At 40.9% G+C, this 18,315-nt stretch overlaps 1 protein-coding gene across 2 annotated transcripts in view; it reads right to left on the bottom strand.

Annotated features, from left to right (window-relative positions):
• pex5lb (peroxisomal biogenesis factor 5-like b) overlaps window positions 1-17,645 on the bottom strand; it is a 156,962-nt gene extending 139,317 nt beyond the window's left edge. For both annotated transcript variants that reach the window (XM_024435030.1, XM_024435031.1), the window contains exon 1: window positions 17,174-17,645. In XM_024435030.1, the coding sequence (XP_024290798.1) occupies window positions 17,174-17,188 (15 nt within the window). In that variant the 5' untranslated portion in view covers window positions 17,189-17,645. The remainder of the gene's footprint in view (window positions 1-17,173) is intronic.
• Window positions 17,646-18,315: the final 670 nt, after the last annotated feature.

Genomic DNA, 18,315 nt, shown 5'->3' with positions numbered 1-18,315 from the left:
TTTGAGCAGTGTATTATTGCTCAACAGCTTTGAAAACCAGCCAACCAATAACATCAAACCTCTGAACATTTCCTTTAAGTGTTAAGTTTCTCTGGTTTAAAATCAGAGATTGGTCAAAGTGATTTTTCCTCAGCGCATGTGTAAAGTGTTAACTTAGCATTGGCTGAACAGTCAAGTGGAACCACATTGTATTGTAACACAGTTTTAAAAGACAGACCTCTGCAAACAAATTACAGAATCCCAACGCACTTAAGAGCATGTAATTGTGGCTAGAGCATTTTCGCTGTCCATTTTCTTATTTGAACATTTATAGACAGCAAATCATAGGGTGTTCTGGTCATATAGGTTGTTTTACTTGGAAGCTGTGTTTGTTCTACAAAATGGACAGAGACATTAAAAAAGGGTAGGTTCACTTTTTAAACAGTTAGGATAGAGGCAGTATGGTTTGCATGTCCCAAATTTGTGGCCTAATCAGATCTTAGTAACTTCCTATCACGGTTTGTCTATGCAATTTTAAAATTGCGAACCATGCCCCTATCACTCCTATTGTTGTTTGGTTAGGTGGTGACTAACTTTGTTAGTCAGAAAGGATCTTGTTCAAAGCACTTTTTTTTTTAAATCAGTGCTGGATTAGTGATATTGTCTATATGCCTCAGCAAGTACCTTAAACTCTGGACACAGTGTATCATGGTGCTTTAAGATGTATCACCAACGCTAGATCACTCACTCATCACTTATCTGTATGCTATGGTGCAATGGCCCTCTCTCTCCACCAGGAGGCTAAAGCACTGGGGCATTTCGGTGTACAAAGCATTAATGGGGCAAGTCCCTTTGTATCTCTGTTCCCTACTGACCAGATCAGTCACTAAATACAGTCTTCGTTCACAGTCGCTGCTGTCCTTGTCTGTTCCTAAGTTTAGAACCGAGATGGGTTTTGTATTTTATGTATTATATTTTCCCGTTTTGCCTTCTTGACAGGTCAACCTCGCAAAAGAGGTTTTTAACCTCAATGGATCTTACCTTGTTGAATAAAAATGTAAAATAAACATTAGCTATGGCTATTTAAACCAATCTGAATCCAGGACTTAAACACTGTCTGAAAAACCATGATTATGTCTAAAAGGTCAACCTACCCTTTAAAAGCACATGCAAGGCCAAGCCATGAACAAGGACTGGACCTCAGACTCATTGAGTCACCACTATAGCCATTTAGCCGAAAAATCCGTAATTGTTTAGCCCAAATTAAACATTTAGCACTTTGTGCCGCCCACACCTTCTCATTTTCACAATTGTGTTCTCTTCAGAGGCATCACCTTGACATGGCCATTAAATTCCTATCTAAGAGCTGGGACAAATCAACCTCGAGCCATAAACCGCAGGAGGGAGGACATTTATGAGTTTAAGATGGGTCTCACCATCTTTTCTTCCCCTAAAGCTCATTCTTCAGCCCACAAAACAGCCATCTTCAGCTGCTGTGTCGTGCTCTCCCTTTGCCTCTTCGGCCACCCTCTGTAAAAATGTAAAGTCTCAAAACACCATGATTGTGTAATGAAACCATGAAAAGTAGTGTGCCTAAGCTGAGATCTGGTGTTTGGAGGGTGTTTGAATGTAAACCCAATGTAGTGCTTTAATTAATACACAGAATGTGTTTTAAAACAGAAATGAAGTATACTAAAACACGCAAAGTATTTTGTGCTTGACAATACCAGCTAAAATGACAAATTATCAAATACATAAAACATTAATCATGAACACTTCAGAAAAAGGGATCTAATTCTGTCCTAAAGTATTCAACCTGAATATTGGTGTTTTTAAGAGAGCATTGTGAAAACACTTTCAGGGGATTCAATGCATGTAAAACACAGAATCTAAATACAAAAACAATGTTTCTCATACAATCAATGGTTCAGAAATGCAAATGGTATATAGCCTAAATATTGACTGATAAGGGCCTATGGAGAATATTTTTTGTGGATTTCCACCTTTATTTTTCCCCCCTGCTTTATTTAGACAGATTAGAAACAGGAGGGGTAATAAGATAGTACATTTCTTTGGAATGTTACCCACTCAACCACACTAAGAAATTATTCTGGGGTGAATTGAAATTGACAAAGAAAACAAAATAAACCTATTTAATAAAAATGAACGCACATCGTGCAGAGCCCGTGGTCTAGCAGTAACGCACCCGGCTTAGACACTTCATCCCTCTCCCTTCTGAAGACCAGGATTAAATTCCCCGCTCCAACCCTTCAAATAGTTTCACCCACCAATCTGTACCCCCCGTCATTTCATAACTGTCTCGAAGTGTAAAATATAACCCCAAAATCTATCTTTTTAAATGTGTGCAAGTTATTTATTTCAATGTGTGCAAATTATTTCAATTTACCAGTTACTGCTGGTGGTTTGAACACTGTGCTTGACAATACCAGCTAAAATGACAAATTATCAAATACATAAAACATTAATCATGAACACTTCAGAAAAAGGGATCTAATTCTGTCCTAAATGGAACTCGAAAACACAAAAAAGGCATTTAAAATGGTTTCTGTAAGTGTTACAAGAAACCATTTAATGTTTCAAAACATCTCAGGATGATGAGTTTCAAAACTCCAGCATAGTTAAGGTTTCGTCTCCTTCAAGTTGTTTCTCTTACAAAGCGCTTCATTTTAACAGCGCACTCTATACATCACCAACCCTCGAAGGCCTGAATTTGACATTGACGGAAATGGACAAGTACGCAGCCAATGCTTCTTCCATTAGAGATGGCAGAGAGACAGACTGCTATGTGTATATAAACGCTATCGGTCAGACCTACATGACATATAGCCATGCGTGTAGGGTTGCAAAGGGTCGGAAACCTTCCGGGAAATTTTCCATGGGAAGTTAAGCCCTGGAATTTTGCTTAAATTCATCCAAAAAAAAGTTAGCTTATAACAGTGAACCTTTTTTTGTGGGATACACATAAGGCAATTCTAGGTCTTGTGGCATATTTGGGTTAAACTATCCACAATTCAATGGAATTGCAACTCTCTGCATGCACAGTGCATTCTTCCATCACATGTACAGCTGATTCTCAAGATCTTTCACACTAATGAGAAGCTATTGATCCCACACTACTACACTGTCTGAGCCAAGGACAACATGCTTTCTGGTAGGTTTTGATTACAATACTGGGTGGGGTATTGTAATCGAATAGAAGTCCCTCTATTTCTATTTGAGGTGAAAATGATGAATCAGACACCTTATCGATAGCAACAGCTCATGGTCATCCTGGAATCAGAAATTATTTGACTCAATGGAGGAACGTAGTCAGAGAAATGCTGATGAATGTCTTGCTTGAGCTGTGCATGCAACTGGTTCACCAAATGGCTCACAGGTAATGTGTATTGGAAGAGATTTCTGGATGTTCTTACCCCTCCAACCAGACATGCTTTATCTATTGATTTGCTGGATGCAGAGTTCAAGTGAAGGTCAAGCAAATCAGAGAAAGCACAAAAGGACCAACTGACATGTAAGTGATTCTCTCGTTAACACAGGTGTGAGCGTTGACGAAGACAAGGCTGGAGATCACTCTCATGCTGATTGAGTTTGAATAACAGACTGGAAGCTTCAAAATGAGGGTGGTGCTTGGAATCAGTGTTCTTCCTCTGTCAACCATGGTTACCTGCAAGGAAACACGTGCCGTCATCATTGCTTTGCACAAAAAGGGCTTCACAGGGAAGGATATTGCTGCCAGTAAGATTGCACCTAAATCAACCATTTATCGGATCATCAAGAACTTCAAGAAGAGCGGTTCAATTGTTGTGAAGAAGGCTTCAGGGAGCCCAAGAAAGTCCAGCAAGCACCAGGACCGTCTCCTAAAGTTGATTCAGCTGCGGGATCGGGGCACCACCAGTACAGAGCTTGCTCAGGGTGGGCAGCAGGCAGGTGTGAGTGCATCTGCATGCATAGTGAGGCAAATACTTTGAGGATGGCCTCGTGTCAAGAAGGGCAGCAAAGAAGCCACTTCTCTCCAGGAAAAACATCAGGGACAGACTGATATTCTGCAAAAGGTACAGGGATTGGACTGCTGAGGACTGGGGTAAAGGAATTTTCTCTGATGAATCCCCTTTCCGATTGTTTGGGGCATTCGGAAAAAAGCTTGTCCGGAGAAGACAAGGTGAGCGCTACCATCAGTCCTGTGTCATGCCAACAGTAAAGCATCCCGAGACCATTCATGTGTGGGGTTGCTTCTCAGCCAAGGGGAGTGGGCTCACTCACCATTTTGCCTAAGAACACAGCCATGAATAAAGAATGGTACCAACACATCCTCCGAGAGCAACACATCCTCCGAGAGCAACTTCTCCCAACCATCCAGGAAGGGTTTGGTGACAAACAATGCCTTTTCCAGCATGATGGAGCACCTTGCCATAAGGCAAAAGTGATAACTAAGTGGCTCGGGGAACAAAACATCAATATTTTGAGTTCATGGCCAGGAAACTCCCTAGATCTAACTCCCTAATCCCATTGAGAGAAAAAAAAGAAAAAAAAATTCTGACAAACTCCAAGCATTGATTATGCAAGAAGGGGCTGCCGTCAGTCAGGATGTGGCCCAGAAGTTAATTGACAGCATGCCAGGGCGGATTGCAGAGGTATTGAAAAAGAAGTGTCAACACGGCAAATATTGACTCTTTGCATCAACTTCATGTAATTGTCAATAAAAGCCTTTTGACACTTATGAAATGCTTGTAATTATACTTCAGTACTCCATAGTAACATCAGACAAAAATATCTAAAGACACTGAAGCAGCAAACGTTGTGGAAATTAATGTGTGTCATTCTCAACTTTTGGCCATGACTGTACAAGAGGGCCAAGCAGCAATCTACCTCACCAAACAAAGTGAGAAGAATCAGTGCACCACATTGAAGCTGCCCAGCAACACCCGTTGGGGTGGTGTTGTCATAATGTTTGACAGTCTCCTGGGGGGGGAAGGTGTCTCTGGCCATATCACAGTCTGCCGATATGAACAGCCCCATCAAGAGGATCCTCCTGCATGACATATTTTGGGAGAGAGTGGTAAGTAGCCAGAAACCTATAGCAGTAGCCATTGCACAGATTGAGGGAGACAATGCCATCCTGTCTGATGTTCAGACTCTGCTTGCAGATGTAAGAGAAGAAATTCGTACTGCCCTGCCCACTTCACTGTTGCTCCAAGCAGAGGAAACTGCAGTTCTGAAATATAACAAAAAGCATGAAGACTTCTGCCTGAAGCCCATACACACCTCAGTGTACATGTTGGATCCCAAGTATGCTGGCAAGAGCATCCAGTCTGGTGCAGAGATCAACAAGGCCTATGGTGTCATCCCTACCGTGTCTCGCCACCTTGGACTGGGTGAGGGCAAGGTTCTTGGCAGTCTGGCGAAATACACTTCCAAGTAAGGGCTTTGAGATGGATGCAATATGTCAGTCGTGCCAACATATCGCATCAGCCACCTGGTGGAAGGGACTTTGTGGATCTTAGGCTCTTTCCCCTCTTGCCTCCATCATCCTCCAAATCCCACCAACATCAGCCATCTTAAAGTGCAACTGGTCTTTGTTTGGAAACACACCAGCTGACCAACACAAGGGTTGAAAAATTTGTGGCCCTTTGGGCAAATGTGAGGCTTTTTGAGCCTGGCAACGAGCCATCCTCAACAAGGCTGGAAAGTGACAGTGAAGATGAGGCCTCAGAGTCTGATGTTCAAGACGTGGACATTGAGGAGGTCCAGGGAGAAGAAGACATGGAAGCCTGAAAACATTTTTAGGAGATGGAAGACAATATTCCCCAGTGAAAGCTTTAGTTTCAATGCAAAAACAGTATTAATAGTATAATTTTTTACAAAAGATGTTGAAAACAATTTTCAGCAGACAGATTATAGTATAGAGAGGAAACAAATAGCCTACATGCCTGCCCTGGGTCAAAACACCAATACAAGTGCATATAAGAAGCGAAAAGGTCTCAATTTTCACCATGATCAGAAATGAAATACTTGTGAGGATCAGTAATAAGGACCAGTAATATAGATTCTCATTGTTCCAACTTTGTTCTAACTTTCCATTACTATGTACAGAATAGCTCTACTAGCACTTGTGAAAGTTGTGTTGTGCAGATAATGCACCACCAATATTTAGGGCAGGGTTACTCAAAGCCGAGCTTTGAGGTCCAGAATACTCCAGAGTACTTATTTTCCTGGTAGTTAAAAGGGACAGTGCAGTCAATGTGATTATCCTGTTTAAATTCCATTCTGTTTAAAATGACATTTCCACAATGTTGTCTAAATAACACTCTGAAATTATGAAAATGGTGATAATGCCCTTTTCGTGTAAGAACTGTTTGAGGAAAAAATGCCTGGAATTCCAGACGGTTCAGGTGAGAGGAGTTTTTGGCCCAGATCATGACTAGTGATAAACCGGTGAAATTTTTGGCTGATACAAATTTTCCTTGCTAAAAAAAAACCTGATACCGATAACCAATATTAAAAATTTTAGCGGCCTTTTAAGCATTCTAGTACAGTTAAACAGTTACACACACGCACACACACACACACACGGACACATGGACGCAGCGGTCTAAGGCACTGCATCTCAGTGCAATAGGCGTCACTAGAGTCCCTGGTTCGAATCCAGGTTGTATCACCATGGGAGGGGAGGCGCACAATTGACCCAGCGTCGTCCGGGTTTGGTGGCATTGTAAATAAGTATTTGTTCTTAACTGACTTGCCTAGTTAAATAATGGTTACACACACATACAGAACACAAAAACAAAAAAAAAATTGGCATATGTACATGTCCCCATTACCAGTAAAACATAATCAAAACCTATTTCTTTCACTTACTTTCTGTGCTGTTTCGTTGTTCATTTGTTCAGTCTCAACCAGGATTTCATCATACATGTCAGGCAGTGAAGTTTCAGCTCTCTCTGTCCGTGGCCTCTCTTCCTCGGTGCACACTGTCACTGTGTCTGTTTCCATCTTGTCCAGCTGTGTATGTAACATTTCCCGTAAACCCTTTGTCTGCATCAAAGTAGCAGTCCATGTACCTAGCATCGAGCATGGTGGCGACACAGTAAAGACAGAATGCCACCGAATCGCTTTGTTGAGCAGGCGGTTCAATTAGAGGTCGACAGACCATGATTTTTCAACGCCGATATCGATAATTGGAGGACAAAAAAAAACAATACCGATTAATCGGACGAATTTTAAAATGTTTATATCTATATATATACACACACACACACACACACATACAGTGGGGAGAACAAGTATTTGATGACCTGCAAAATCAGCAGTGTTTCCTACTTACAAAGCATGTAGAAGTCTAATTTTTATCATAGGTACACTTCAACTCTGAGAGACGGAATAAAAAAAACAAAAATCCAGAAAATCACATTGTATGATTTTTAAGTAATTAATTTGCATTTTATTGCATGACATAAGTATTTGATACATCAGAAAAGCAGAACTTAATATTTGGTACAGAAACCTTTGTTTGCAATTTCAGAGATCATACGTTTCCTGTAGTTCTTGACCAGGTTTGCACACACTGCAGCAGGGATTTTGGCCCACTCCTCCATACAGACATTCTCCAGCTCCTGCAAGTTTCGGGGCTGTCGCTGGACAATACGGACTTTCAGCTTCCTCCAAAGATTTTCTATTGGGTTCAGGTCTGGAGACTGGCTAGGCCTCTCCAGGACCTTGAGATGCTTCTTACGGAGCCACTCCTTAGTTGCCCTGGCTGTGTGTTTCGGGTCGTTGTCATGCTGGAAGACCCAGCCACGACCCATCTTCAATGCTCTTACTGAGGGAAGGAGGTTGTTGGCCAAGATCTCGCGATACATGGCCCCATCCTTCCTCCCTCAATACGGTGCAGTCGTCCTGTCCCCTTTGCAGAAAAGCATCTCCAAAGAATGATGTTTCCACCTCCATGCTTCACGGTTGGGATGGTGTTCTTGGGGTTGTACTCATCCTTCTTCTTCTTCCAAACACGGCGAGTAGAGTTTAGACCAAAAAGCTCTATTTTTGTCTCATCAGACCACATGACCTTCTCCCATTCCTCCTCTGGATCATCCAGATGGTCATTGGCAAACTTCAGACGGGCCTGGACATGCGCTGGCTTGAGCAGGGGGACCTTGCGTGCGCTGCAGGATTTTAATCCATGACGGCGTAGTGTGTTGCTAATGGTTTTCTTTGAGACTGTGGTCCCAACTATCTTCAGGTCATTGACCAGATCCTGCCGTGTCGTTCTGGGCTGATCCCTCACCTTCCTCATGATCATTGATGCCCCACGAGGTGAGATCTTGCATGGAGCCCCAGACCGAGGGTGATTGACCGTCATTTTGAACTTCTTCCATTTTCTAATAATTGCGCCAACAGTTGTTGCCTTCTCACAAAGCTGCTTGCCTATTGTCCTGTAGCCCATCCCAGCCTTGTGCAGGTCTACAATTTTATCCCTGATGTCCTTACACGGCTCTCTGGTCTTGGCCATTGTGGAGAGGTTCGAGCCTGTTTGATTGAGTGTGTGTACACATGTCTTTTTTACAGGTAACGAGTTCAAACAGGTGCAGTTAATACAGCTATTGAGTGGAGAACAGGAGGGGTTCTTAAAAAAAACTAACAGGTCTGTGAGAGCCGGAATTCTTACTGGTTGGTAGGTGATCAAATACTTATGTCATGCAATAAAATGCAACTTAATTACTTAAAAAACATACAATGTGATTTTCTGGATTTTTGTTTTAGATTCCGTCTCTCACAGTTGAAGTGTACCTATGATAGAAATGACAGACCTCTACATGCTTTGTAATTAGGAAAACCTGCAAAATCGGCAGTGTATCAAATACTTGTTGTCCCCACTGTATATACATTTTTGTAATAATGACAATTGCAACAATACTGAATGAGCAATGAACACTTTTATTTTAACTTAATATAATACATATGGGCTTTTGGATGGGTGTTCTTAATATGATTCCACAGGTTGGTGGTATTTTTTGATTTAGCCGTTGCTGACGCCATGCTTACATCTTTATCACAAATAAGACACCTTGCTTTCCCTGGTGCCAATTCCATGTAATAGTCCCACACTGGTGCTCTGCTTTTCTCTGCCATCTGTAAAACACACACACACACAGCTCTGAAGTGACAATGACACTGAAGAGTCTGCTTAGGAGACAAATACTCTCAACTGTTTGAATAAAAATAGAGTTTAAGTTACCTGTGATGAATGTTGAAAACAAAAACTAATTTCTATATGCAGGAAATCCTATTTTAATAATGGACATGGTAAGAATTTACTACCAAAGTGCTAGTCATAATTCCCATGACACCTTCTAGCAAAATCTGAAAAGCGGTTCCTTCATTAATTTATTCCATAGGATATTTTTAGATTCACTTCAAATAAGGTCTGTGTTTCGTGTAGGATTACACCACCTTGCCAATTTGATAACTGTGTAGATATCCATAGGACAAGGTAACTCTGATCAATATTGGCAAAATATAAGCAAAGATTTAAAAAATTGTGGATTTATGAAAATATTTTGACGAACATTACCTTATCCTAGTGAGATTTACATGGGTATCAAAACGCAGAGGTGGTTTAAGCCTGCACGTAACACAGACCTTATTTGAAGTAGATCAAGACATTCTCTATGGAAGACATGAACGGTAAAATAACGAAGGAACCCCTTTCAAGTTCAGCCGCAAGTTATTACAGGAATTATAACATGTCGACTATCTCTCTAAACCATATACCTTTGACTATTACGAGCCTGCTGCTGCCTACCACCCCTCAGTCAGACTGCTATATCAAATCATAGACTTAACTATAATAAAACACACAAATACGAGCCTTAGATCAAATCCGGAAACTATCACCTCGAAAACAAAACGTTTATTCCGTTCCGTATTTTATCTAACGGGTGGCATCCATGAGTCTAAATATTCCCGTTACATTGCACAACCTTCAATGTTGTCATAATTACATAAAATTCTGGCAAATTAGTTCGCAAAGAGCCAGGCAGCCCAAACTGTTGCATATACCCTGACTCTGCGTGCAATGAACGCAAGAGAAGTCACAATTTCACCTGGTTAATATTGCCTGCTAACCTGAATTTCTTTTAGATAAATATGCAGGTTTAAAAATATATACTTCTGTGTGTTGATTTTAAGAAAGGCATTGATGTTCATGGTTAAGTACACATTGAAGCAACGACAGTGGTTGATTGATTGTTTTTTTATAAGATAAGTTTAATGCTAGCTAGCAACTTACCTTGGCTTACTGCATTCGCATAACAGGCAGGCTCCTTGTAAGGCAGATGGTTAGAGCGTTGGACTAGTTAACTGTAAGGTTGCAAGATTGGATTCCCCCGAGCTGACAAGGTAAAAATCTGTCGTTCTGCCTCGTTCCTAGGCCGTCATTGAAAATAAGAATGTGTTCTTAACTGACTTGCCTAGTTAAATAAAGATGAAATAGAAGGTGTAAAAAAAATAATAATATAAGCGCCCAAAATTACGGATTTCCGATTGTTATGAAAACTTGAAATCGGCCCCAATTAATCGGCCATTGCGATTAATCGGTCGACCCCTAGTTTCAATGCCATGACAGAGGGTATCACGTCTGCTGCAGGCGCAGTTGATGAGCTTATTTCACCAGTCAGTTGTTTGAATGGAGCTAGCTAGTGTGTTCAGGTTTAAATGTTTCAAACATGTTCTCAAATGCCATTGAAATGGCAGCAGCGGTATGACAACCAGCACATTCATGAGCATGCAATACAACTTTCCTCAGTACAAAATCCTTCACCACCCACTGTGCTATCAGACTCAGCATGTTCATGGGGCTGATATCGCTGGTCCAAATGTCAGTCGTTAAGCTAATAGCAGTGACGCTATTACTGTGTAACTCCGGTAGGGCAACATCTGAAAAACAGCACACTTGGTAGTGTGTACAGGTGCTCGACCAGTCGGTGAAAGCCAACGTCACCCACGACAGAGAACGGTTGATTGTCAAGAGCAATAAAAATCCATTATCTTGGCGTTGTCTCGCTGAAATTATCTTAATCTTTCAAATGACTCCGAGCCACACAGCAGACGTTGTGGGCTAGGTTAAGAATGCTGTGTTGCATGTGTAGCGCTACCTTTTACGTGGGGTCATTACGTCATGTGCCTACATTATATAGGTATGCACGTCAGCTTTGACATCGGTTTTACACATCGGCGTTAAACTAGACAGATATCGGACGATTTCCGCTAAGTTCACCAATATATCGTGCATCCCTAATCATGACATCACAATATGATTATTTCTTACCAATGACCAGAAAGCTTCTATTTGCATATGGATCCTCCTACTTTGAAGGGGTAAAGTCTACACCCCTCAAACTCAACTCTGGACCTCGAAGATAGTTCCACTGCATTTTTCCATTGTTCTGCTCTAATCAGGAACTGATTTAACCAGGGACACCAGCTGTGTGCAATTAATTATCAGGTAGAATAGAAAACCAGCAAGCTCAGGACCTCGTATGGTAAGATTTGAGCACTCCTGGTCTAGACGACCCTATCCACCAATCAGGGCTGTGTATGTAAATATTTACAGTTGCATCAATAAGCCCACACGATCAGACTGGGCATTTTAAATGGCAAAAGGACGCTCAGGGATATAAATAACAAATATATTGAGTTATTTTCATGAACAGTGACGATTTAAAAAATTAAATGTTAAAAAAAAGACTGCATGGGGGGGTACTTTAAGTATTGTACAGATTGTCCACTTATCTGACATCAAGGTTCTCACTTAGTATCTCTTCTCAGTATTCAGGTGTATTTGCCCCTCCACCCTGACATGCATATACTATGCATTGAGTACTCATGTTCGTGAGATAAAACTTGATGCCTGCCAAATAGTGTCCTGTCATCATTTTTGCATCAGCATGGTTTGAGGAGCATTGCAATATAGGAGGCTAGCATATGATGTATAGTGACAAAAATGCACTTCCTTGGAATCTTCCAACAGGCATGAATCAAATGCTGCAAACCTATCATGTTTGCAAACTTTTTCATCATATTCAGTTAAACTAGATAAGAATTATCTTGAGTAAGTCTTTGCCTTGGCAAAATGCTTTTAAAAGATTAGAGCGCATAGTGCACAAAAAGGGATCTAAAAGGCTTAAAGTGAAGTATCTGTAGCGCTAAATGTAGCGCTACACTTGCAACACAGCATTCTTAACCTAGCCCACAACATCTGCTGTGTGGATCGAGCAGTCATTTGAAAGTTTAAGAACATTTCAGCGAGACAACTTGAAGGTGAAATTAGTATGTAGGGGTTGCAAAATTTTACAGCTTTATTCTAAAATTGATTTTAAAAAATGTTTTAATCTATCTCCACACAATATCCCATCATGACACAGAGACAACAGGTTTAGAATTGTTTACATATGTATTAAAAATAAACAGAAATACCTTATTTACTTAAGTATTTGGACCCTTTGCTATGAGACTCAAAATTGAGCTCGGGTGCATCCTGTTTCCATTGGCCATCCTTGAGACGTTACTACAACTTCAATGGACTCCACCTGTGATAAAATCAATTGATTGGACATGATTTGGAAAGACACACACCTCTCTATATAAGGTCCCACAGTTGACAGTGCATGTCAGAGCAAAAACTAAGCCATGAGGTGGAAGGAATTGTCCGTAGAGCTCCTAGACAAGATTGTGTCCAGGCACAGCAGCATTGAAGGTCCCCAGAACAGTGGCCTCTGTTCTTCAATGGAAGAAAACTGGAACCACCAAGACTTCCTAGAGCTGGCCAAACTGAGCAATCAGGGGAGAAGGGAGGTGACCAAGAATACGATGGTCACTGGCACCGCTTCAAAGTTCCTCTGTGGAGAGGGGAGAACCTTCCAGAAGGACAACCATCTCTGCAGCACCCCACCAATCAGGTATTTATGGTAGAGTGGCCAGATGGAAGTCACCCCTCAGTAAAAGGCACGACAGCCTACTTGGAGTGTGCCAACAGGCACCTAAAGACTCAGACCATGAGGAAAAATGTTATTTGGTCTGATGAAACCAAGATTGAACTCTTTGGCCTGAATGCAAAGTGACACGTCTGGAGGAAGCATGGTGGTGGCTGCACCATGCTGTGGGGATGTTTTTCAGAGGGAGAGACTGGGAGACTAGTCAGGCTCGAGGGAAAGATGAACGGAGAGATCCTTGATGAAAACCTGCTCCAGAGGAGCTTAGGACCTCAGACTAGGGTGAAGGTTCACCTTCCAACAGGACAACGACCCTCAGCACACAGACATGACAAAGCAGGAGTATTTGTACTTATTATGGATCCCCATTAGCTGCTGCTTTAGCTGCTCTTCCTGGGGTACAGCAAAATTAAGGCAGTTTATACATTTTAAAACATTACAATACATTCACAGAATTCAGAACACACCGTGTGCCCTCAAGCCCCTACCACATATCTACAGTACTAAATCCATGTGTATGTACAGTGTGTATGTTATCATGTGTGTAAGCATTTGTCTGTGCCAATGTTTGTGTTGCTTCACAGTCCCCGCTGTTCCATAAGGTGTTTTTTAAATCTAATTTTACTGCTTGCATCAGTTACTACTATCACGCTTTACTAGTCCAACACTAACCACCTGCCTTACATTGCACTCCACGAGGAGCCTGTGTGGCAGGCTGACTACCTGTTACGCGAGTGCAGCAAGAAGCCAAGGTAAGTTGCTAGCTAGCATTAAACTTATATAAAAAAACAATCAACCTTAACATAATCACTAGTTAAACTAGTAAATATCATCATCTGTAAATATGAGTTGCATATAATACTTCGCCAAGCGGGTGATGATTTAACAAGCACATTTGTGAAAAAAAGCACTGTCGTTGTACCAATGTCAATGTGTACCTAACCATAAACATTAATGCCTTTCTTTAAAATCAATACACAAGTATATATATTTAAACCTGCATATTTAGTTAATATTGCCTGCTAACATGACTTTTAACTAGAGAAATTGTGTAACCACTCTTGTGTTCCATGCAAGCAGAGTCAGGGTATATGCAGCAGTTTGGGCCGCCTGGCTCGTTGCGAACTGTGTGAAGGCCATTTATTCCTAACAAAGACCATAATTAATTTGCCAGAATTGTACATAATTATAGCAACATTTAAAGGTTGTACAATGTAACAGCAATATTTAGATTTAGGGATGGAACGGTTCCGTATTTAACTGAAAGAATAAAACATTTGTTTTCTAAATGATCGTTTCCGGATTCGACCATATTAATGACCTAAGGCTCGTATTTCTGTGTGTTATTATGTTAAAATTAAATCTATGATTTGATAGAGCAGTCTGACTGAGCGGTGGTAGGCAGCAGCAGGCTTCATTCAGTAAGCATTCATTCAAACAGCACTTTCGTGCATTTGCCAGCTGCTCTTCGTTGTGCTTCAAGCATTGAAGTATTTATGACTTCAAGCCTATCAACTCCCGAGATTAGGCTGGTGTAACTGATGTGAAATGACTAGCTAGCCAGCGGGGTGCGCACTAATAGCATTTCAATCGGTGACGGCACTCGCTCTGAGACCTTGAATTAGTTGTTCCCCTTGCTCTGCAAGGGCCGCGGCATTTGTGGAGCAAAGGATAACGATGCTTCGAGGCTGGCTGTTTTAGATGTGTTCCTGGTTCGAGCCCAAGGGAAAGGAGAGGGATGGAAGCTATACAGTTACACTGGCAATACTAAAGTGCCTATAAAAAAATCCAATAGTCAAAGGTATATGAAATACAAATGGTATAGAGAGAAATAGTCCTATAATAACTACAGCCTAAAACTTCTTACCTGGGAATATTGAAGACTGATGTTAAAAGGAACCACCAGCTTTCATATGTTCTCATGTTCTGAGCAAGGAACTTAAACATTAGCTTTCTAACATGGCACATATTGCACTTTTACTTTCTTCTCCAACACTTTGTTTTTGCATTATTTAAACCAAATTGAACATGTTTCATTATTTATTTGAGGCTAAATTGATTTGATCAAATCAAAGACAATTATAATAACAGACAAAAATACGAACCTTAGGTTATTAATATGGTCAAATCCAGAAACGATAATTTTGAAAACAAAACGTTTATTCTTTCAGTGAAATACAGAACCGTTCCCTATTTTATCTAACGGGTGGCATCCATAAGTCTAAATAGTGCTGTTGCATTGCACAACATTCAATGTCATGTCATAATTGCGTAGAATTCCGGCAAATTAGTTCGCAACGAGCCAGGCGACCCAAACTGCTGCATATACCCTGACTCTGCGTGCAATGAAAGCAAGAGAAGTGCCACAATTTTCCTAGTTTAATATTGCCTGCTAACCTGAATTTCTTTTAACTAAATATGCAGGTTTAAAAATATACACTTGGGTATTGATTTTAATTAAGGCGTTGATGTTCATAGTTAAGTACACTTTGGTGCAACGACAGTGCTTTTTTCGCGAATGTGCTTATTAAATCACCCATTTGGCGAAGTAGGCTATGATTCAATGATAAATTAACAGGCACCGCATCGATTATATGCAACGCAGGACAAGCTAGATAAACTAGTAATATCAACCATGTGTAGTTAACTGGTGATTATGTTAAGATTGTTTTTTTATAAGATATGTTTAATGCTAGCTAGCACCTTACCTTGGCTCTTTGCTGCACTCGTATAACAGATAGTCAGCCTGCCACGCAGTCTCCTTGTGGAGTGCAATGTAATCGGCCATGATCGGTGTCCAAAAATGCTGATTACCGATTGTTATGAAATCTTGAAAATTGACCCTAATTAAATCGGCCATTTCGATTAATCAGTCGACCTCTACTCCCCATCCAACCTGACAGCACTTGAGAGGAGCTGCAGAAAATAATGGTGGAAACTCCCCAAATACAGGTGTACCAAGCTTGTAGCATCATAACCAAGAAAACTCTAGGCTGTAATCGCTGCCAAAGGTGCTTCAACAAAGTACTGAGTAAAGGGTCTGAATACTTATGTAAATGTGATATTTCAGCTTTGTATTTTTATAAATTAGTAAACATTTCTAAAAACCAGTTTTTGCTTTGCTTTGTAGTTATGGGGTAGTGTGTAGATTGAGGGGGGATTTTTTTTAAATCCATTTTAGAATAAGGCTGTAACATAACAAGATGTGGGAAAAGTCAAGGGGTCTGAATACTTCCCGAATGCACTGTAAGAGGGAGTCCTAAAATGTGCTTTCAGCAGGCACAGTCATGATAGCTTAGATGTTGATAAGTGGTCCACTAATAGAAACCAAATAACGACTCACTCAATAAAGAAAACAGCAAGATAAACTGAAGTTTAAATCATTAAAAGATAAATTGGTCTCACTCATTGAAGTAAAGGTTGTAGGCATTCCCTGGCTGGTTTGTATAGACGGTGTACAAAACATTAACACCTTCCTAATAATTGAGTTTGCAGCCCCCTTTGCCCTCAGAACAGCCTAAATTGGTCAAGCATGGACTCTACAAAGTGTCAAGACTTCCACAGGGATGCTGGCCCATGTTAACTCAAGCTTCCCATAGTTGTGTCAAATTGGCTGAATGTCCTTTGGGTGGTGGACCATTCTTGATACAAAAGAGAAACTGTTGAGCATGAAAAATCCAGCAGCGTTGCAGTTCTTGACTCACTTAAACCAATGCACCTGGCACCTACTACCATACCCCGTTCAAAGACACAAATCTTGTCTTGCCCATTCAACCTCTGAATGGCACACATACACAATCCATTTCTCAATTGTCTCAAGGGTTAAACCCCCTTTAACAGGTCTCCTCCCCTTCATCTACACTGATCGAAATGGATTTAACAAGTGACATCAATAAGGGATCATAGCTTTCACCTGGTCAGTCTCGTGGAAAGAGCAGATGTTCCTAATGTTTAGTACACTCAGTGTGTTAAATGTTATTACTCTTGCAAAAACTACTTAATTTCTATCGTCATTCATCTTATGTCCGCACAATTTTTTTATAGTAATTAATTTTACTTCCATAAAATGTCCTCAAGCAGTCTGTAGGCTATAGAATCACAGTTTTTTTACTAGGTTATGTAGCCTACACGTGCCATTATGGCGTGAAAAACTGGCTTTTAGAGGACTGCTTTTAAAATCGTAATCTTACCTGCACCTGGTACATAATTCAGTCAAACAGGAGGATTGTTGAAGTCGAATAGGCTAGTTCTTTTCACCACAGAAGGCTTGGACAGGCTGTCCCTTGCTCACGGAGTTGACTGAACACGGAGTTGACGCTGTTTTCGTATCCAGCTAGCTGCTACCCCATCAGCGAAGAGAGGTCCCGGACCATTAGTCAACGATCGGCGTTTCTCAAACCAGCCAAATTACTATCACAAACTAACGTATTGATTCTGCAATGAGCCCGGGTCATGTTTCCAATATTTACACAATTGTAAATAGTATTTGTTTCAAAATTGCAGCAGCATTGCGCTCGGGGCTATCTTTTTTAGGAGGATAGAATGAATGGAGCTTCGGTTGTCCCAACCCCTGAAGAGACAGCGCACTCTCGCTCTTATGCGACTCGTCCGCTGACGTGCCCTCCGGAAATGAACGAGAATAAAGCCCGAGTCAACGTGAGATGTCGTTAACCCGACATGCTCTTTTGAGAAGACGCGGCAACATGAATATTTTATGACATTTCATAACAAGTACTGCACACAGTTGTGTTTTTACCCCCCCCAAAATGATATTCTACTATTTTGCTGTGCAGGCAGACACGTGTTATGAAGGTTAAGAGCCTAAAAGCCAGCAAGATTCCCATGTCATCCATTTGTGCTTTTCAAAGAAATGGAGAAACAGAGCAGAATCTATGTAATTTTTCACTAGTCTACCAGAAGTGATAAAGAGTTAGGTTTGAGTGAAATAACTTTTTAAGAATCATAAGTCAACCTCTCAACTGAGGCAGCCTAATCAATTTAGTCTTTGTCGGCAGTAGCTGAGATGTAATTTAGCCAAAACATGCAACCGTGGAGTGCAGGCAAGCTAGTGATGGGCGTTCCGGCTCTTTTCAGTGAGCCGGCTCGTTCGGCTCAGCTCACCAAAAAGAGCCGGCTAATATGTTTTGTATTTTTTCAAGTCAAACAGTTCGCGATAGTTTGACTATGATTGGTGTTAAAACAATTCTAATTAAATTATTAAATGAAATCATACTCTACCTTAAGCACAATGTATTTAAAAATGCATTGGTTTGTTACTAAAAAGAATGCTATTTTTTTAAAGAGCCGTTTGGGAACCAAAAAAGCTGGCTCT

The sequence above is a fragment of the Oncorhynchus tshawytscha genome, linkage group LG10 (assembly GCF_018296145.1).
Source record: "Oncorhynchus tshawytscha isolate Ot180627B linkage group LG10, Otsh_v2.0, whole genome shotgun sequence".
NCBI lineage: Eukaryota > Metazoa > Chordata > Actinopteri > Salmoniformes > Salmonidae > Oncorhynchus > Oncorhynchus tshawytscha.
This window is presented reverse-complemented; position numbering and strand designations above follow the sequence as displayed.